The sequence below is a fragment of the Gracilinanus agilis genome, chromosome 2 (genome assembly GCF_016433145.1).
Source record: "Gracilinanus agilis isolate LMUSP501 chromosome 2, AgileGrace, whole genome shotgun sequence".
Taxonomy (NCBI): Eukaryota; Metazoa; Chordata; class Mammalia; order Didelphimorphia; family Didelphidae; genus Gracilinanus; species Gracilinanus agilis.
The window spans coordinates 574,785,199-574,807,701 of record NC_058131.1 but is presented as its reverse complement, the minus strand read 5'-3'; the positions used below and the strand labels follow the sequence as shown (position 1 = coordinate 574,807,701).

At 38.9% G+C, this 22,503-nt stretch overlaps 1 protein-coding gene across 3 annotated transcripts in view; it reads left to right on the top strand.

The window, feature by feature from the left end:
• Positions 1-1,301: 1,301 nt before the first annotated feature.
• Positions 1,302-22,503, top strand: part of SNX1 (sorting nexin 1) — a 58,727-nt gene continuing 37,525 nt past the window's right edge. The window contains exons 1-3 of one of the 3 annotated variants that reach the window (XM_044665361.1): positions 1,302-1,582; positions 12,090-12,135; positions 20,568-20,639. In XM_044665361.1, the coding sequence (XP_044521296.1) occupies positions 1,418-1,582; positions 12,090-12,135; positions 20,568-20,639 (283 nt within the window). In that variant the 5' untranslated portion in view covers positions 1,302-1,417. Of the gene's footprint in view, positions 1,587-12,089; positions 12,136-15,983; positions 16,012-20,530; positions 20,640-22,503 lie in introns of all 3 variants that reach the window. The other 2 variants (XM_044665360.1, XM_044665358.1) reach the window with 2 other exon arrangements.

Sequence of the window (22,503 nt, the reverse complement as noted above, 5' to 3'; positions counted from 1 at the left end):
ATGTATTGGTTCCAAGGCAGAAGAGTGGTAAGGGTAGGCAATGAGGGTCAAGTTGGCATGTGCATTGTACCCCCAAAACTCAGGTAAACTGTAAACAGGGAAATTCCTTTGCTCCCTTACACCCTTGGGACTCCCAACCCAAAACATCAGACCTTGAGGATTATCCACCTTTGATTGTCCCACTGATTTGAGTGGACAAAGAGACTCACCTTATTCATCTGTCCTCCAAATCAGGAGAACCACCCCCTATGCCTTCAGGCAAACCTCCCCCACTTCTTGCTTCAGTGCTTACCACTCTAGAGTCAAATCCTCACTGTTGTAAAGAGTATAAAAACCCCAGAACTGATGTCCTCTGAGGCGGACAGCTTTTCCACCCAAGCTGGTCTCCCAAGGAACAGCTTTCCACCTAGGAGGCAGGCTTCCACCTATGCTGTCCTCCTGGCCATATTCAACATAACCTTACAAATTAATAAATTTCTCTTTTTATTTTTAAGCTAAGTTTCAGAGTCTTGCATTCTTGCAAAAGGTATCCTTTCCAAACTCCGGGGGGGGGGGGGGGGGTGTTCACCTCTGCACACCACAACAAAGTGACTTGCCCAGGGTCACACAACTAGGAAGTTTCTGAGGTCAAATTTGAACCCAAGACCTCCCATCTCTAGGCTTGGCTCTCAATCCACTGAGCCACTCAATTGCCCCCCAAATCCCTTCTTTTATGGAAGCTTTTCTCCTCCCTTTTTAATTCTAGTACTCTCTCTGTTAATTATTTCCTATTTATTCTGCATATAGCTTGTTTGTACACATCTGCTTGCATGTTGTCTCCCCCTTTAAAGTATGAGTCTCTTTGTCTTTTGCTTCTTTGGATCTTTAGCACGGTGCTTAACACCTAGTAGGCGCTTAATAAATGTTAATTGACTGACTTATCTCTGGAACCTTCCTTCTGTTAATTATTTCCCATTTATCCTGAACATTGTACAGATGTTTGCATGTTTTCCCTCCTCCCCCCATTATAGTGCTTCTTGAAGACAGAGACTATATTTTTCCCCTTTTTGTATCTTCAGCACTTAGTAGACGCTTAATAAATGCCCCAACCAATTGAATACTTTCTCCCAAATTCTGCCACCACCTTTAAAAGAACAGTTTCCATCCCTGTGACCCTGAATTCCCCAACCAGCTCTGAGGACATTAATATCCCGCCCCTGGAGCAGGGCAGGGCAGGCCCCGCCCCCTCTTGTTAGGACCCGCCCCCAGACTCCGGGCTCCGCCCCTCCCGCCCCGCCGCTGAGGCTCAGCGGTTCGTGCTTGGGGTCCTTGCCTAGCTCTCGTTCTCCCTCCCCTCTGGAGCCAGCGCTTGCTGCTGCTGCTGCCGGGGCTTCCTCCATAAAGTAGTTATTGCGGCTTCCGCCGCCGGTGCAGGAAGATGGCGTCGGGCGGCGGCGTCGGCTGTAGCGCCACGGAGCGTCTTCCCCCACCCTTCCCGATTCCAGAGCCCCCGGGGCCCGAGGGGGCGGCTGGCGGAGGTGGCTCGGAGCTCGAGGCCGGGGACAGCGACGCCGAGGGCGAAGACATTTTTACGGGTGCCGCCGTGAGTCACGGGGCCCGCGGGGCCTGGACATTTCCCCAGGGTTGAGGCGGGGGAGGGGTCGGGGTCAGGCGGAGGGAGCCCGGGGTCTCCCTCAGGGGACTAAGACGAATGTCCCCCGAAGCGCGGCCCCGCCTCCCTTAGAAGCCGGGGTCTGCGAATGCTGTCTGCTTTTGGGGGGGCGGGCACCTAGTGCCTCCGAGGGGCCACAACTTTGTAGGCGATGTCCAAAGTTCTCTCGATCTCGGGGCGGGAGAGGCCGAACCGAGCCCTCGGGTTTGGGGCGGAGGCCGAGCCTAAAAGGCTGAGCTGGCGAGCCAGCCAGCGAACGCGGAGGAGCAGGAGCAGGAGCCCGTGATCTCCTTTTGAGAGCTGGGGGGATGGGGGGGAAGGGAAGGGGTAGGGTGCGCTATACTTTTTTGAAACAGTGAGGAGGGAGAAGTATAGAGAGGCTTAATTTTTACTCGGGATGGATTCGTGTTTTACGAGGCATTCCTCGCGTGGAAACTCCCTCCACCCTTTCTTTGTGTCACTGATTTAAAGAATTGCCTAGAGTCTGAAAGGTGAAGTCTGACAGTCAATCAACAAGCATCTATTAAGCAAAGGAGCCACTTAACAGTCTTAGAGACTTAGCTAGAGCCCTGAGAGACTTAATCAGGTGGTTAACAAGCATTTATTAGTGAGAGAAGACAGCACATAGAAGGGAAGCCGAAAAGTGGAGAAGGGAGGGGTACCCCAGTTGGGATATGGTGGCCAAATCTGGAGAATGAGGGATGGTCTACTCTAACCCTTCTCCAAGTCGGAGGTTCTTGGAAGAGCTCACTACTGGGTGAAAGGGCCACCAGGATTTGAGTAGAGAGGCAGCCCAAGGGGCAGGGCAGCTAATCCTGGAGAAAGTCTAGAGCACTAGTCCTACAGCCAGGATGTGTCAGACAAAGATGGGACTCGAATCCAAGTCCTCCTAGCTTTGAAACTTGTTCTCTATTAGATGAGGCTGTCTTTGCTATATTATTTATTGATGCTTATAGTTAAAAGAGGTGACGGTGCTTCATTTTGAGGTGCTACTTATGTATTACCCACTGATAGGTAAATAGAGACTTATGTGTGGCAATCATTAGGAACACTTGGAACAGAAATGGAGGTAAATACTTTGGGATAGTTTGATGTTGTATAGTAGACTGTAAACCCCCTGAAACCAGAGTCTGTGTCTTGGCATTATATAGAACCCAACAATTCTTTATAGGTATAAGGTGCTTAATAAGTATTTGTTGAATGGATGGATGGATGGATATGTTATTGAAGTATGTGTTAGAAAAAGTCCCCGGCTTATCTTGTGTTCATTTTTGGTCAGACTTATCACTAAATGCATCTAACATTTGGAACCTTCCCAGTATTTAACCTGGAAGTTAGATTTCCTGAAACAGATACACTCATCAATAATATTTTTCTTCCTTATTTTTAAAATTGGCCCGTATCCAAATTTTAAAGACTCGATTGTTTTTTTTTATATATTTTTATTTTCCCAGATCCATGTGGGAAAGGAAAACTTTCTAGTGGCAGGAGTTTGAAGCACTGTCTGCCTGAAAAATTGAGGCAATTTGGCAGTTACCATTCTCTATAAGTACCTTACATCTGTAGGGATCAGTCCTGTGATCTAGGGTTTCCAGGGACCACAATTAGGAAGGCCACATCTACCCCACTTAACTGAAGTATCAAAGCCTCTTGACAGATGGTAAAAATCCTTGGTTTAATCTCAAACTAAAACTGGGGGCGTTGTGATGACCTTATTTTACCACAGAAAGCGTAACTAAATTTATTTAGAACTTTGATTCAGGGGAAATGAGTTGCTAAGGGAACTAAAATGCCACCTACAAGTCATTTTCAGAGCTTTCTACTTCATCCTTAATTTGTTCAAAGCCACAACCTCATCTTTGCCTACTGTCTTCCTTTAAGCCTCACATACAATCCAAAGCTTTGGGCAGTGCCTGATGGGCACATAGTAGGTGCTTAATAATTGTTTTTTTGACTGACCGATACCTAATTCTAACTACTTGAGCTATAGAAATCCTATTGGAATAAATAGTACCCCAAGTGAAGTCAAGGGATCGTGGGTACATGTGTCCTTTATTTAGTCCTCAAACTTTTTTTCAACACAGTGGTAAATTCTATAGAAAATTTCACCTACATATGTATTGGTGGATGCTCTATATAATGCTGGCATCACACACTAAGCTAATCAGCCACATTTCTATTTCTGTGTCCCTGCAACTTCCTCATTTTCAACATATCTTGAATTGAACTGTTTAGCTTTCACTCTCCCTAACTTTGATGTCAAATAAAAAAGTATACAGTTAGAAAACTAAAGAATTGAAAGGTTTGGGGGGATGGGAGGGAGGGGTATGCCTCCAAAGTAACTTTTAGTGTTTCTAGAAAAAAGTAATACTCTGTGTTTGGTATTCTTTATCCAAATTTAGAAAGATTTAACAGTGTGCACTTTCCTTCTCTATTTGCTCTACTGCTTCCTTAAGACAGTGGTATCTTGGAGTCAGTATTGACTCCAAGACTGAAGGTAAGGTTTAAAAAAACTCAAATGGAAATAGATCACTGTAGCCCTCAAATTGACTTAGAAAACCACAAATTAACATTAGTTATCTTTTATTATATTTTCATTTGTTTTGTCAGATATTTCCAATTACATTTTAATCTGGTTTGAGGAGCACGCAGGAGTGGCTGAATGATACCTCTGCCTTAAGATATTATTTCTGTTTCATAGGTTCATAGATCTAGATCTGGAATGGACCTCAGAAGCTTTTTAGATCAAGGGCTCTTTCTTAACCTTGGGGTCCATGGATACATTTCAAGGGAGCCATGAACTTGGGTATATATAATTTTAAATAAACAATATTTTAATATAATTGTTTTCCTTTGTAATGCAATTTTATGGCATGCATATAAAATTCTGAATAGTTAATAAGCTTTACCACACTGCCAAAAGGGTCCATGATACCAGAAAGGTTAAGAATGAGGGAACTGAGGCCCAAACAAGTTAAGCAACTTCCCTAAAGTCAAACAGTCAGCATCAGAGGTGGATGTTAACCCAGATCCTCTGATACCAGAGTGTTCTGTCTACTGGACAACCCTGTAGATTCTCCCTTTCCTTCCCTTCACTCCAAATTTATTGAAAGAAGACTCCATTACCAGCCTCAGTCAATTCCAATCTGCTTTCTGTCCTTACCATCCTTTTGAAACTGCTCCCTTCCAATTCGCTTTGTCCCTTTTAGCCAAATCCAATCCAGTGGTCTTTAATTAGTCTTCAACCTTGACCTCTCTCTAGTATTCAACCTTCTTTTCTTGAAGCTCTTCTGCCTTGAATTCTCAGGACACTTTGTATTCTTTTTTTTTCTTTTTTTTTAAACCCTTACCTTCGGTCTTGGAGTCAATGCTGTGTATTGGCTCCAAGGCAGAAGAATGGTAAGGGTAGGCAGTGGGAGTCAAGTGACTTGTCCAGGGTCACAAAGCTGGGAAGGGTCACAAATCTGAGGTCAAATTTGAACCTAGGACCTCCCGTCTCTAGGCCTGGCTTTCAATCCACTGAGCTACCCAGCTGCCCCCTACACTTTGTATTCTTGTGGTTCTCTTCTACCTCTTTTACTAGATGTCATTTTCATTGCATTATATATTTTTAAAATTTTTGTTTTGAATATTTTCCCATAGTTACATATTTCATGTTCTTTCCCTCTCCCCCCTAAACTCCCTTAGCCGACGCACAATTCCACTGGGTTTTACATGTATCATTGATCAAGACCTAATTCCATATTATTGATAGTTGGACTAGAGTTATCGTTTAGTGTCTACATCCCCAATAATATCCCCATCAGCCCATGTGTTCAAGCAGTTGTTTTTCTTCTTTGTTTCTCCTCCCATAGTTCTTCATCTGAATGTGGCTAGTTTTCTTTCTCATAAGTCCCTCAGCCTTGCTCTGGATCCTTGTATTGTTGCTAGTGTTATCAGTCTCTGTGTACAATCTTCTCCTGGATCTGCTCCTTTCACTCTGCTTCAATACTTGGAGATCATTCCAGTTCACATGGAATTCCTCCAGTTCTTTATTCCTTTGAGCACAATAGTATTCCATCACCAACAGATACCACAATTTGTTCAGCCATTCCCCAATTGAAGGACATTCTCTCATTTTCCAATTTTTTGCCACCACAAAGAGTGTGGCTATAAATATTTTTGTACATGTCTTTTTCCTCATTATCCCTTTGGGGTATAATCTAAGCAGTGCTATGGCTGGATCAAAAGGCAGATAGTCTTTTAAAGCCCTTTGGGCATAGTTCCAAATTGCCATCCAGAATGGTTGGATCAGTTCACAACTCCACTATCATTGCATTATATTATCTATTGCTATTAACACATTTGTCAGATTAGTAGAGATTGAGGAAATATGGTCACACTAATATACTATGGGGGGGGGGGAGCGGCTATCAGTCCATCCATTCTAGAAAGAAATTTGTAGTTATTAAAAGAAGTCAAAGGATGCAATGCCACTTGATCCACAGATTTCCACTGTTAATATATATCCCAAGGAGATTAATATTAAAAACAAGGGTCTCATATATTACAAAATATTTATAGCATTGTTTTTCATAGTAGCAAAGAACTGGAGACAAGTAAATGTCCATCATTTAAACAGTTAAATATTTGTGGTACATGAATGTGATGGACTATCACTGTGCCGAAGAAATGGTGACTATAATGAATACAGAGAAGAGAGAAAGACTTGTATGAACTGATGCAAAGTAAAATAAAGAGGACCAGGGAAACAGCATGTACAGTGACTACCATAATGTAAATGGAAAAAAGAGCAACAACAAAACATGAAACAGAAAACTATGAAATTGCTATGATCAAACCTGGTCCCAAAGAAGAGAGATAAGAAAGCATCTCCTTCCCTTTTCAGAAGTAGATATAAAATACCTTTTTCAGGCAGTCAAGAGTTTTCCACAGGGTTCTACCCTATCACTCTAGCCCTACTTTACACCACTAAGCAAGGTTAGTCATCCACTATATCTTTTCATAAAGTAAAAGGTTTTAAACTAATAGGATAATAGAATATGTTTATAAGCAGAGTAATAAACAGTTATGTCAGGATCAGTGGGAATGGACATTTTCAGTATTGTTTTGCCACCATTAAAAAAAAATTTCCCCAATTAATAAGCATTTTCTCCTCAGCCTATATCCACCCTCCTGCTGTCGCCCCTCAATTGAATAGTTTGTTAAAAAGAAAAAGAGTATAACAAATAAACATAAAACAAATTGTCACATTGGCCATATTAAAAAATATACCTCTTATTCTTTAAGTTCATCACTTCTCCATCTGGAGATTTTGCCACCATCTTATATTCTATGGAAAGTTGCTTCATTTCATCTTCCCCTGCCTCAGAAATAGGAATAACAAGGTCCCCAAAGAATAGCTACAAAATGTTTATTAGAAAGCACTTTGCAAATACTAGGTGCATAGTTCATAAGGTCTAGAGCTAGAAGAGACCTCAAAGGCCATCCATCCATTTTACAGGTGAAGAAACTGAGACTCCGAGAAGTTGAGTAAATTGCCTCCAGTTATACAGATAATAAGTATTAGGGGTAGAATTTAAATCTAGGCCTACTGACTCCAGAGTCAATGTTCTTTTTAATGTTACACTCTTGCCTCCCTGCAAAGATGAATAATGATGGTAGCCCAGTGGCTTCACACAAATTATAGAAATATGTGTTTTCAGGGATTAGAGTTTGGCATGTTTACTGTGACATATAAGGACTTGCTATACTTTGCTTGTTCAGTTTTCAAGGCCATTTGTGGGTATGTTAAGGAAAAAAACTAAATTCAAACATTTTCCTTCTCTGGTCCTCTGTTTTGTTTTGTTTTGGTAGACTTGTTATCACAGGTATCAATAGGGTATGAGAAGCTGATTGTGCATTAGGGCATGTCAGGAGTGCTGCTGTAGAGCCATTCAGAAAATTCTGGAAACATTTTTTTTCTTAATAAAGTGTATGGTCATCATATTAGAGCAATATCCTACCTTCGTTGCAGATTTAAATTGGGTTCAGGCTTTTTTTGCTTCTCAATTCATTGAAAATACATATTTCTCACAACAGCACTCTTAATCTTCTTGTAAGTCTTCTTAAAGGCCTTTTATATTGTCATTTAATTGAGACCTTGTAATCTTAGGGAACTACAGTATAAAGAAGCTATAAGAGAGTTCTTTAAATTACATTTTAGCCAAAAGAATTGCAGTAATTATTTAAAAAAAAAAAACGCTAGTGACCTTACCTATCATTATTGAAGAAAGGTGTTACTAAGAGCCTATTATATTCTAGGCACTCTACTAGATGCAGAAAACAAATATTTTTTAAAATTTTGTGCTTAAGGAGCCTACATTATCTTGGAAGAAAACATTCTCTTCACTCTAATTCTCATGACACACAAATACACACAAGTAGTTTGTGGAGGGAAGATATTAATAGAAGAATTGGTAAATCTCATGTTATTTCTCCCTCTACCCTCTAAATCCTTTTAGTCAGAGATAGAAGGCAGGATTTTGAATATTTAACCAGATTCACAAATCCATAGTAAACCTACCCATTTCCTTTTGAAGGGGCAGCTGGAGTTGAGAAAGAATGCTGGATTTTGACTCAGAAGACCTGGGTTCAATTATTTCTTTTGCTACTTGATACCTTTGGACCTTCAGTAAACTACTTACTTTACTGAATCCGGGTTTTCCTCATTTATAAAATGGTACTATTTCCTGACCTACTCTTGTACAGAATTCTTGTGGCAATCAAATGAGAGTTTATGGAAAGTACTTTCTAAATCTATATATCCTTAATGGTTTCCAGTCACTGTGGATCTTGAATTTTAAGCTATATCATCTATTAGGGCAGGTAGGTGGCACAGTGCAGAGAGCACTGGCTCTGTTGTCAGGAAGATTCATCTCCCTGAGTTCAAACTTGGACTTAGACACTAACAGCATGACCCTTAACCCTGTTGGTCTCAGTTTCCATATCTGTAAAATGATCAGGAGAAAGAAATTATAAATCACTAATATCTTTGCCCAGAAAATCCCAAATGGGGTCATGAAGAATCAGACATGATGGAAATGATAGAACAACCATTGAAATCATATTCATATTATAGTAATAAATAATATTCATATATTAATAAATATGATGTAGTAAGGGGGTTTTCTCCCACTTTAAGAGAAAATATGTTGGAGTATTTGTTTTTTATGTATTCTTAGCCAAAATCTGCTTGTTTCATTTTTTAAAATTAGTGTGGCTGTTGGCATTTGGGAAGAAACCCTGGGGCCCCGAGAAGATCATCAGTTCTCTGATTTAAAAATTGTCCTCGCTGTGTGCTGTCACATGTGTCTGTTGAACTCTTGATTTATGTTTGTGTATGTATGTGTACACACTTGTGGTACAGATAGGCATTCCTGAGGCAGGTCCTTCTTGCCAAAGCATATTTGCTCTATAAGCACAAGAGATCCTGCCCCATCCATTTTCTCCAGCAGATTGCCTGCACAATTACCTCATTCTTTCCTGGTCTACTGACTGCTTCCCTGCTGCTTATAAACATGCCTATGTTGCCCCCATCCTCAAAAAATGTTCACTTGTAGGGGGCAGCTGGGTAGCTCAGTGGATGGAGAGCCAGGCCTAGAGACAGGAGGTCCTAGGTTCAGCTGTGTGACCCTGGGCAAGTCACTTGGCCCCCATTGCCTAGCCCTTAGCACTCTTCTGCCTTGGAGCCAATACACAGTATCACTCCAAGAGAGGGTTTTAAAAAAAAAATATTCACTTGATCCATTCACCCTTGCTAGTTATTATCCCAAGAAGTCTATTATTGCCCCTATGCTCTTTTTCTTACTTCAACTCTCTGTCTGGCTTCCAGCTATATCACTCACCAGAATTACCAATATTTTTTAATTGCTAAATCTAATGGCCTTTTCTCAGTCTTTATCCTTCTTAATCTCTCTACAGCCTTTGACACTATTAATCACCCTCTTCTTATTATTCTCTCCTCTCTACATTTCCATGATGCTACTCTAAACCTTATTCTGATCACTTAAGTCTTATTTACTAGTATAAGATTTAAATTAGCAATAACTACAAGTATTATATTTTATAAGGTTTATTAATAATCACTTGAAGTAGAAAGAAAATAAACTAAAAGAAATAGAAGTTCAAACCTAATTATCTAATAAAAAGTAAACCCACACGAGTAAGTTCTCCAGCCCGCTTCTGCCACTGTGATCAAGGGCAAAAGCAAGATAGGCTATATCCTCCCTATGTTAGCACTTAAAGGGGAGAATGTGAGAAGGAACGTGGAATGCTGGGAGAGAGAGTCCTGGGGAACAAATTCTAATTACACACTAGATCTTCATTCATTCTAATGATGGACACTTCCTTCCTCACCCTTCCTAGCATTGTCCTAGACATTTTCTCTTCTCCATATTTTACTTGATCTTATCAGCTCCCATAGATTCAGATATAATTTCTATGCTGATTATTCTAAGATTTACTTATCCAGCCTTACCCTCTCTCCCAACTACCAGACTGTTATCTTCAGCTACCTATTAGACATCTCAGAGAGGATTTCACATAGGTTGCCCCACAGACATTCAAGTCTGTAGTCAAAACTGAACTTTCTTTCCTTCTAAATCTCCCCTCTTCCCAAACTTCCCTCTTAACTACCATCTTCCCAGGTCCTCAGGCTTGCAATCTAGGCTTTATCCTTGACTTCTTTTATTATCTCATCCTGATATCCAGTCTATTACCAAGTCAGATCATTTCTACCCTTGCATATGATCCTCCATTTCTGGCCTTCCTAGTCTTTCTCAAATCTTAAGTGTTTTCCTCCAAGATTATCTTTATCTCTAATTTATTCTACACACACACACACACACACACACACACACACACACACACACACACAGTCACTTCAGATTTCTGAGAGATTGACATTTCAAGAAAATGGCACAAAAATAAAAAATGCAAGTGTCAGTTCATCTATTCTGTGGGAAGTAGGGGATTAGGTTCCCATGACCACCAAAACCTGTAATCTTTTGCTACATATTGCTGAGAATACACTTTTCCACATACAGTTCTGTATAACAAAACATTAATTCTGATAATGTGCACTCTTTAACACAACTATGAAATAACCCATAAAATGTAGAACACAAAATAAAATTGGTAACATGCAAAACAGTTTTTGCTAGTGATTCCTTAGAATTCTGTGACCTTTTGTAATAACATCTCAATTGAAAAACAAAACAAAGAAACATTGATTTCAGTCAGTACTATACTGCTATAAGCTTCTTTATATTGGCCAGCCTCTGAAAACCAAGGGAGAAGTTGCTGGGATTTTTATCATCTCTGTTATCAGAAGACACTGAGACTAGCAAGGTCTTTAACATCACCCCCAACATTCCAAATGCACAGAGAGTCCTTTATAATGGTAGGGTGAACAAGACTAGTGAAGTGTCTAGTAAGATATCAGCCACTCCACAAACTTGCACTCATTAAGACTCATTTTTTTCTTTGCTGCATCCCCAATTATGTTTAGTTGCCAGCCCAAAAATGAAAATGAGATTTACTAATAAAAACACAAAGATGTTGAGAATTGACTATAGTTGTTTTTGTGTTGTCGACTCAATTAGTCTGTGAGCTCCCTAAGATCAGGTAGCAAGCGGTATTTTAAAGATAAGAAAATTTGAAAGACTTAAGAACTCTAATCAACACAAGTTACCCATAATTACAAAAGACTCCTTTTGGAAAATTCTACCCACCTCCTGATAGAGAAGTTTTGGATTCAAGATTACAGATTCAGATGTACTATTTTTCCAGACATGGCCAAATTGCAAAGCAGATTTTTATTAACTGAAAAAAATTTTAATTAAAGAATTTTGGGGTCACAATTTGGCATTTATTTTGTTTGACTATGCATATTTGTTACAATGGTTTTCTTTCTTTTTTTTTTTTTTTTTTACAGTGAAGGTGTAAAATAAAATGGGTTTTGGTTCATTGAAAAACAGATTGAAGAAATAAAATAAAATTTGGTCCATAGAAATAGTAAGCATTAGATTATCTTGGTCTAGAATCTCACTTGTGCTTAATCCTTTTATTTGGGAATCAAAAGAATAGAAAAGAGATGGGAAGGTATTTATGCCCTAGCTTTATTTATGTAATTTAAACTGGTGGGGTTTTTTCATTCTTTAAGTAGTTTTGTTTAAGAATAAGGGGCTTAGTTCACGCAGGATCTCTTTGTTGTTTTGGTAATTCCTGTTATAATTGTTTTGGGGTGCCATTAACTGAACTTAATTGATAAATGTTCTGTGTGTTCTGACCTCTCCACTTAAGCAGCAATTCTCAGTCTCTTTTTCCTCTGCCGCCCTATTCCCTGAGACACAATATTGAAATTAGATCAGTTAATAACTGTATAATGGCCTTGAAGTGTTTGGGGAAGAGTCAATCAATGAGGGAAACTTCATTGTTGTTTTATTTTAAGAAATTATCATCCCACTTCAGCAACCACTACCCTGATCAGTCAGTAGCCACTGACTTTGAAGCAAAAACCTTCATCAACAAAAAGATTACAACCTGATGAAGGTTCAGGTGATGGTTAGCATTTTTTAGAAATAAAGCATTTTTTAAAAAAATTCAGGTATGTACTTTAAAAAAACAACAACATAATATTATTACACACTTAATAGACTACGGCATAGTGTAAATATACTTTTACATGCAATGGGAAACCTCAAAATTCCTATGACTCACTTTATTATGGTGGTCTGGAACTGAACCCTCTATAGCTAAGGTATGCCTGTACATACTTGTAAGAGATTCTTTTTTTCTTTTTCAGTATTGGTTGGAGAAGATGAAAACAGATTTTCAGTTATGAAAAAAATTGCAATTTTGTTTTTAAAAAGGAAGAATAAAACATAGCCCAGGTATGAAGAGTGGGTAAATGGTGGGATTGCTGATAGAAATGCTGAAGTTAGAATACTAAAGAGAAGGATAATAAGTTCAGTTTTAGATATGTTGAATTCGAGGTGTTAGAACATCTAGGAAAGTTGTCCTATAAGCATTTGAAGATATAGATCTAGATTCCAGAAGAAATTTTAAAAATTAACATATGTTTTTGTCAAAGGATACCTTTTTTAGTACAAGGGGCAGGGAAGGAGGAAGATACCTGGGAATTTTAATGTAATCAATAAACAAATTAATAAAATTATTTTTACAAGCAATTATCTCTCGCCAATGCCCATTGAACAGTTGTTGTTTTTTTTTTAATGAAAAACTAAACCTTTATAAAAATACATCTTTTCCAGTAAAACATTCTCACATTAGCCATATCCAAAAATGTATGGTTTATTGTGCATTTTAATTCCATTTCTGACAGGAAATGGGAGGGATATTTTGTTTTCCACTCTCAGGACTCATGATTTATCTTTGCACTGATCAGAATTCTAATCTTTCAAAGTTGTAAGTTATTTTTCTTCATAGTAGAGTGTGTGTGTGTGTGTGTGTGTGTGTGTGTGTGTGTGTGTGTGTGTGAGAGAGAGAGAGAGAGAGAGAGAGAGAGAGAGAGAGAGAGAGAGAGAGAGAGAGAGAGAGAGAGAGAGAGAGAGAACAATAGACATTATAGTTGAAATAATGAGAATTAGATTACCAACAAAGAGTTTAGAGAAAGAGAAGATAAAAGTTAGAAAAAGAAGTTACCACTTACAGGGAGTTAGAACCAAAAAATGACTGTCATCCCTGGAGCCAAGAGAGTATCCTTTACATGGAGGAATCTAACTGTTAACTCTTACAAAAGAATTAAATGTTGGAAATAGATAAGACCATTGGATTTGGTGACAAGGTAAGGCTTCAAGTGACCTTCAGAGAGGAGTGTGCATAGAATGGTTGTAGTAGTAGAAGCTAAATTACGAGAGTTAAAGAAGATGATTGACGAGGAAGTAAAGTTATGAGGTATGGACCACTTTTTCCAGGAAGTTTTAAAAAGTTTGATAGTAAAATTAAAAGGTTGATTTTGGGGTTTTGGGGTTTTTTAGGTTGTGGTGACCAAGGGAAGATATGAGGGGTTAACCTGAAGTCGTATAAAGTAGCTCAATAGAGTATGTCTTTTTCTTTGGAGTATTTATCTTTTGGGACACACTAGAATTCCTTTTGTAGCCAAAATGTAATGCTGTAAGGCTCAAGTAAATACTTGGACAGTGGGTAATTCATTACAGGTTCCATTCTTAGTGTAATAAGAGAATGTTGATCTTTCTCTTCATTGAGTTCAGTGCCTGACTACAAGTTTTTTTTTTTGTTGTTGTTTTTTGTTTTGTTTTTTTCATCCCACCTCCAGCTTTTATACTGGAGTGTATCAACTAGACTAACTTCTAAAGCTCTACTAAAGGATGATCATATCATTAATCTTGCAATCGTTCCCAAGATATTAATAAATTTATAAAATTCTTTTATCTGATCATAGTGCCTCTTGACCCCTAAGCTTTGTATAAATGGAGATTTTGAACTTTGGACTTCATCCCCCATAAATCCCTTAGTTTTCCCAAAATTCCCTTTAATCTCTCCTGCATCTCCACATTTGTGTGGTCAAGTTATTGTTTTATACTTGGCTGTAACTCCTCCCTCGCTCTCTTTGGTTCCTGGGAGCGAGCTGGTTAGTGCCTTTTAGTTAGTCTCTTTTGTTAGTTTATTATTAATAAAAATATTTATAAATATATTATTTAGTATTTTGCATATTAATTTTAATCTCCACAGCTTTCATCCTAATGCTTACCTCTAGTCCCTTCACCCTTGATATTTTTTCACAGACCATTGCCCCTGCATTAGCTATACTCCCTCTTGTCCCTTTTCTCTCTCTCTGCCCCTTTGTGAATCAGTTCTACTCTACACAATCTTCTGTGGGGCAGCTGGGTAGCTCAGTGGATTGAGAGTCAGGCCTAGAGACAGGAGGTCCTAGATTCAAATCCAGTTTCAGACACTTCCCAGCTGTGTGACCCTGGGCAAGTCACTTGACCCCCCCCCCCATTGCCCACCCTTACCCCTCTTCCACCTAGGAACCATTACACAGAAGTTAAAAAAAAAATAATCCAGGAGTTTTTTATCTTTTGGTGTCATTGACCCCTTTGGCATTAAAAAGCATTTATATGGAAATGTAATTTTTTTTCCTCTCCATGTTCCTAGGCCCTCTGAAATCTATCCACAAACTCCATGAGGGCTTATGGACCCCACTCACTGTAAGAGCTCCTCTCTTGTCCCTCTAGTCATTCCTTGCTAACCTCCAACATTTGATTATTCCAAACACTGGGTGTCACATAAATTCAATGAGGTCCTTTGCTGAGGAAATGCAATCTTTTTACACATTTCATCATCAATTTGTTATTCTGTTTACCACAGTGGTTATTTCAAACTTTTTCACCCCCTCTTCATTTCTCTCACAGTACACCTCTCTCTCCCACCCTCTTAGCTGAGCAATCCACCTCATACTAACCCAAAAAGTTGATGTCCTATCTACTACTGTCTCTAAACATACCATTGTTTCCTCCAATGTTAAAAAGCTTCACCTGATCCTGACATCCTATATCTTTCCTCCTCTTCTTGGCTAAACATGAGAAAGCTGTCTGCACTGGGTACTTCCATTTCTTCTTTCATTTGCTTCTAAATCCTCTACAGTTTACTTTAGACCCCATCTTTCAATTGACATTGCGTCTCTTCTGTTCATTGTCACATCTAATGACCATCTCCCAGTCTTCATCCTTCTTGACGCCTGTAGCTTTTTATTGCCATTTTCTACTGTAAATTCTCTCCTCTCTCAGTTTGTGTGAATTGCTTTCTCCTGGTTCCCCTACTAATATGACCATTCTTTCTCAGTCTTGCTTTGCTGGCTTTTCATCTAAATAATGCTTGGATAACCATAGGTCTATCCTGGGCTTTCTTTTTCTGCTATTATATATTTTTACTTGGTGACTTATCAGCTTCTGCAGATTCAAGTATCTCTATACAGATAATTCCCAGATCTTTGTGTCAGGCCCTGATCTGAGCTCCATTTTCCCATCACCAACTGCCCTTTTGAACATCAGGAGCCAGATATCCTGTAAGCATCTCAATCAGTATGTCCAAAACAGGGTTTCCTCTTCCTCTTCAAGGCACCACCATCATCCCAGTCACCCAGGCTTGCAATCTCAAAGTCATTTATTCCTTACTCACAATCACACCACATATCCATTTTGTTGCTATGTCTTGTTTTTAACTTTTGAAACACAGATATCTTAACTCTCTGTACTCACACGGTAGAGGCCTTCAATCCTTTGTACCTGAACTGTTTCAGTATTAGTGTCTCCCCATTTCAGTCCATCTCAGCTGTCACAAACTGCTCCTACTCCCATCCTCCATTCATTGATCCCCAGTGAATCCTTATTTCTGGAACAAACCTAAAATGATCTGTTTGACATTTAAAACTTTCACCACCCTACCTCTTTTAAACTTTTACCTTCTGTCTTAGAATTGATATTATGTATCATTCCAAAGGGGAAGAGTGATAAGGGCTAAGCAGTTGAGGTTAAGTGACTTGCCCAAGGTCACACACCTGGGATGTGTCTGAAGTTAGATTTGAACCCAGCATCTCCGGGCTCCAGACCTGGCTTTCTATCCACTGAGCCATCTAGCTGCCTTCTTTCCACTCTTCTTCGACTTCACTCCTTTATACGTTTTCTGCATTCTAGCTACATTGACTATACCTTTTTCTGTTCCTTGTACTCAGCATTCCATCTCCAGAATTCCTCTGCCTTTTCATTCAGTGTTCTCCTTGCCTGGAATGATCTCAACTCAATTCTACCTCCTGACTTCCCTGGCCTTCTTCCAGAATCAGCTTAAATTCACTTTCTGTAGAAGGCCTTCCTCTGTCCTTAGACTTTGAGTGCTTTACCTCTAGGTTTCCCTTGCTTTTACTCTGTATATATATCAGGCATGTACAGAATTGTTTGCTTGTTGTCTTCTCTTAGAATGTAAGCTCCCAGAGAGCAAGGACCAATGTTTTTGCCTTTCTTTAATTCCCCAGCATTGAGTACAGTGCCCAGCACTTTGTAGGTGCCATCTTTCTTTGACTTAAAAAGCAATGCTGCCCTAAGGAAGAAATTTTGTTGACTTCTCATTGCTTCTCTCTTTAAAAAAGACCTTAAAGACTTTCTGTCTTAGTAATAACTCTTAAGACAGAAGGGCAGGAGCTAGGCAAATGGAATTAAGTGACTTGTTCAGGGTCATGAAGCTAGGAAGTGTCTGGATTCAGATTTGAATCCAAGTCCTTCCAACTCCAGGCCTGGAATTCTATCCACTGAGCCACACACATAGCTGCCCCCTCATTGTTTCTTTAAATACTTAAGTAATATGTATTTAGATTCTTAGTAAAATAAAAATTAACTATTTTATTTGATGTTTTAGTGCATAAATTGAAAGTTAGCCTGGTCCGATAAATTTAAGTTCTGAGTTCAGATGGTCCTACTGTTGTCTATGTTTTTTGTAGAGTACTAGATTTGGCAACAGAACATCTGGGTTAAAATGCCAGCATTAGTATTTACTGTGTCACCTTGTGCAAGTCACTTTTTCTTTTTCAGTCCTCAATTTCCTGATCTGTAAAATGAGAGAGTTGAGCTAGATGACCTAAGGCACCTTCCAGTTTTAAATTCTGAAATCGTCCAGTTCAAAATTCTAAAATGACACATAATGTAGCATAAAAGAAATAACCCTAATCTTATGCATAACCCTAATCTTATGCAATAAGTTTATAATTCTAGAATTGAGGAAATCAAGGCAGCAGAATGTTGGGATTGTAAATGTATCAGTCCAGCTTAATTATAACCTCATAAAAGAAAAATTACTTTTCCTAAACTCTTATGGAACAGAGGATCACCTGCAACCATAACCTCCCCTGCCATGCTTTCATTCTCCTCCTCCCACCCCCCCAATCATTTTCTTTTCTCTGATGCATTTAGGTCTAGGTTATTTATGTATCCATTTACCAGACTGTAGCTGTATGAGAGCAAAGACTTTGTCTCTTTCAGTGCTGTGTAAACACCCACTTAGGAATAATTTTTTTTTCCTTTAGACCCTTACCTTCCGTCTTGAGTCAGTATGGTGTATTGGTTCCAAGGCAGAAGAATGGTAAGGGCTGGGCAATGGGGGGTTAAGTGACTTGCCCAGGGTCACACAGCTGGGAAGTGTCTGAGGCCAGACTTGAACCTAGGACCTCCCATCTCTAGGCCTGGCTCTCAATCCACTGAGCCACCTAGCTGCCCTCAGGAATAATCTTTAAAGGAGTTGGTGGCAGTAGACCATTTTTAATAGACTAGACCAGAGTTGGCAAACCTTTTAGAGCTCATGTGCCCAAACTGCACCTTCAAGCTGACTGTGAGCCACCACCACCCTGCATTACTCCAGATAGGGGAGAGAGGAAGTGCTCACATTGAGCAGCTGGATGGATGGGGGGGACATGTGAAAATTGCCCTCAGGAACAGTGGAGAGGGGGAATGGGGTGGGGAGGCAGTACACACACACACACACACACACACACACACACACACACACACACACACATATATACATATGCGTGCACATGTGTTTGTGCGTGCCATGCCTTTGCCAACTTGAGACTTGGCTATTTGCCTAGGTAATTTCTTAAGTTTCCTGAGTGAACCCAGATAGACCCTTCTGGTTTTATATTTTAAGGTCCCTATCCTAAAAAGAGACCAAAAAGATTTAAAGTACAATATCTAACTTGTCTACTGTAGCCTACTTTGGTCATTGATGCCTCTTCCTCTCCCCCCTTCCCCCTCCACACCTCTGTGATACAAAGAAAGGCTTAAACATTCTAAAGCTGTCCTTTGGAAATTTACCTTGTGATCCTTGGACAGTATATCTGGGGAACCTGGTTTTATTAACAGGTAGCAATTTCAGGTCATAGGAATAATTGGTCAAAGTCTTAATTTTTAAACTCATCCATTACTATTATTCTAAATCGCTCTTTGCTGCTTTAAAATATTTTTATTGTCCTGTGTTATTCATTAATAATACATGCATCTTCTGTCGTCCTTCTGTTTTATAGCTGGAAGCTAGTGACATTGGGCTGTATAACAGGATCTCATGAAATTTAAGTGAAGTGACATACTTCTTTTACATAGTTATTACTTATATAGCATGTTTGGGGAAATGGCTGTCTTTGAATGAGACTGAAAGAAAAAATCCTCTTATCTTCCTTTTTCAGTTGCTACTTTAAAATACACATTTAGCCCTCAACTTATTCCAGAATCATTAATTATAGCATTTACCCTGTGTGCTTTTTTTTTCTTTTTTTTTTTTTTTTTTTTTTTAAACCCTTGTACTTCGGTGTATTGTCTCATAGGTGGAAGATTGGTAAGGGTGGGCAATGGGGGTCAAGTGACTTGCCCAGGGTCACACAGCTGGGAAGTGGCTGAGGCCGGGTTTGAACCTAGGACCTCCTGTCTCTAGGCCTGACTCTCACTCCACTGAGCTACCCAGCTGCCCCCTTACCCTGTGTGCTTTTGTTCCCTCTATATTCTTTTATCTTTTTAAATCTTCTTGTATAATAATAACCCACATTTATAAAGCACTTTAAGCTTTTACAAAGTACTTTCCTCGTAGCAAATTTGTGAGATGAGTAGTTGAAGAATTATCATTATTTGACAGGTGAGAAAACTTAAGGGTCAGAGATTGTGACTGTTTTCAGAATTTGTGAGCTAGCATGTGACAAAAGGAAGGTTTCCTGACCTCGAGTCCACTATTCTTACTACCATGTTACACTACCCTCTTAGCATCATTGTCCTCCAGGACAGTGTCCCCTCCTGGAGGTAGAAAATGTGTGTTTGGTGGTGTGTGGGTGTGGTACATGTAAAAACAGCATAAGGCTGAATAACTGTACCCGTCTGTCCCCAATGGGTGATATGAAGTATGAAGGATATTGTTTTTTGTAAAGACACATACACGAAATCCAGTGAACATACTAATGTTGACTTTTTTCTGAAAAGTGGACCATTCTAACTTGTCAGAACAAACCCCCTCACATTTTTTAAAAAATGATGTTATATAGCAGATGACCCAATAAGTCTTTTCATTGGTTCAGGCTGTTTAACTTCAAAGCCTTGTAACTCACTACTGCCAGTTTTTGAATTAAATTCCTAGCTCTCTGCTCATAGTCTAAACAATACAGCATTGTTCACTTTGAAAGTATTTTAGGGACATACCATAGCCTTGTTGTACCCAATCACTGGCTCTTTTGAATAAAGACCATGGACAAATAATGTGACCACTGGACTGTTTTGCTAACTTTCACTCCCATATACCTGACACAGGGAGTATAGGATGGAATCTATTTTAAAGGAAGAGAAGATAGTATATATGTCAGGTGAACTGTTATCTTATACTATCAGTGATTTTCTTAAAGCCAAATAAGCTGAGGAGTCTGAATTCTGGGCTTTAATGCTATATTTTTTACATCATTAGCATTTGAAAGAATAAAGGTCATCAACAGAATTAGAGAAATATATTTAAGTGTTCTTGTGAAAAGTGTCTCTAGGTAAAGCCGTCATATTGGTATACACAATTGGCATTGCATACTTAGGAAACTGTCAAGTTGAGTGTGTTAGGAAATTAAGATCCACAAGTATAGCAGCAGTGATGGCTGTTTTATGAGAATTGCTCATTTTACTGGAGATTAAAAGTTTGGCTGTCTTAACAGTAATGCAACTAGATTACTAAAATGCCTGTGAAAAATTAAGGAGAATTATTTCAAACTTTTGGGTATCCTGCCTTCTGGTAGGTCAATACTATTCCTAGTGGAAATATTTACTCAACCTGTTTCTTTGCTTTTAGAGTAAGTCCCTGTCACTGAAGAGGGGATCCCCTCCACCGATAACTAACAATTCTAAAGAGAATGGAGTCCATGAAGATCCAGACCAAGAGCAACAAGACCTCTTTGCAGGTAAGAGTGAACTCTAAGCCTACTACACTGTGTTTTGACTTTGTCTTCCTTACCAAACTTCTGACTTGAATTATATTAAAAGCAATACCAAAACTTTGGGGACACCTTTTATATTTATTGAGCATCTGCTAAAGTTCATAGGACCATAGAGACAGGAAAATTTGCAAGACATAGTCTATGCCTTCAAAGTGCTTACAATGTTGTAAAGACAACATAAAAAAATATGAAGTGCTAAATGAAAGGAGTACAGGATAAGTTGAATAAGGAAAGACTAGAGTCAGTAAGACTGATTAGTTTCCATTAGTGGTGGCATTATAAAGGAAAAGAGACAAATGAGATACAATCCTAATGAAGAATTGAGAAGATTTGGTGACCAGGAGGAAGGAAGATTAAAAAATAACATGATTTTTATCCTGATAAGGAAATTGGCACCCTTAACAGAAAGTGCATGTGATGGGAGAATTGGTTTGGAGAGAAGGTTTGTGTGATAGATTTTAGAGAAACTAAAATTGAAGCAATAAGTTCTCAAAATAGAAAATGTTCAGCAAATAGAAGTGTAGGAGTTAAGCTTGGAAAAGTTCAAAAATGGACATATTGATATGAGCTATTACTTACATATAGGGGTGAAGTTATAGAATCTTTGAGGAAGAGACTAGATAGGGAGAAAACTTGAGTACTGAGGACCAAACCTTAGGTAATACTCAATTTTTTTTTTTTAACCTTTACTTGACTCCAAGGCAGAAGAGTGGTAAGGGTAGGCAATGGGGGTTAAGTGACTTGCCCAGGGTCACACAGCTGGGAAGTGTCTGAGGCCAGATTTGAACCTAGGACCTCCCGTCTCCAGGCCTGGCTCTCAATCCACTGAGTACCCAGCTGCCCCCATAATACTTTTAATGGGTAGGAAGAAGAAAAGACAAATTGAGAATCATCAGAGATTAAAATGAGTTATATTAGAATTCAACAGAGGTTTGTTTTTTAAAAACCTCATCTACAGAATTTAAAATACCTTTAGGGGAGAAATGAGAAAAGTCAATAGTTTTTGCCTTTGTTTCCAACTTTCTATGAAATTTGGCGGGCGGGAGCTAAAATTTCTTAACTTTGAGTCAATACCATTTATATGATATTATTATATAAGAAAATCTAGACTTATGATTTTTGTATTTGGAAAAGATTTCTATCTGTTTTTTTCTCTCCACCTGAAGGCACAGACAGGCTTTTATTAAAAGTATACGTTTGATTGGCTGTGATATAATGAGCTAAATTAGAATAAATGGACAATAATTCTTAAACCCAAAAAAGGGATACCTAAAGTAAAGTCCTAACCATTTGTATAAGTATAGGTACCTACTACTTTCTTCAATGCTGCAATAGTAATTTGGAAATTTAAGTGAATTCTTTGATCCTATTTTCTCCACTTAGTGTTAGTTTACTGCCAGAGTTTCTGGAAGACAACCTTGAAGTCTTTTATAGCATTCTTTGCAAATTAATGTCAAGGAAAACTTTATTATTATCCTTATTTTTGAGTCTTATCAAATAGATTGTAGTTAGAAATTAATAGCAAATTAGGAGGGTTCTGAGTAATGCTCTAAAAGCTAAAGGTGTTGACTTGACAGTATTTCCAAGTTCATATCCATACTTTTTTGATTCAGGTAATATCATGTGGGCTTAAATGATTAGGCCAAAGCAGAGTACACTAAGATCTAAATGGTTTCTGTACCTTCAGCTTGTTGTAGGCAGAGGGTTACTTGTTCTAGATCAAGAATGTCCAAATTATTCTGACTATGTAATTTAATTACCTTGCTATTTGACTCTGGTTTGGGTATATAATGTACACTTCCTCCTTCCTCCTCCCTCCCCCCACCTA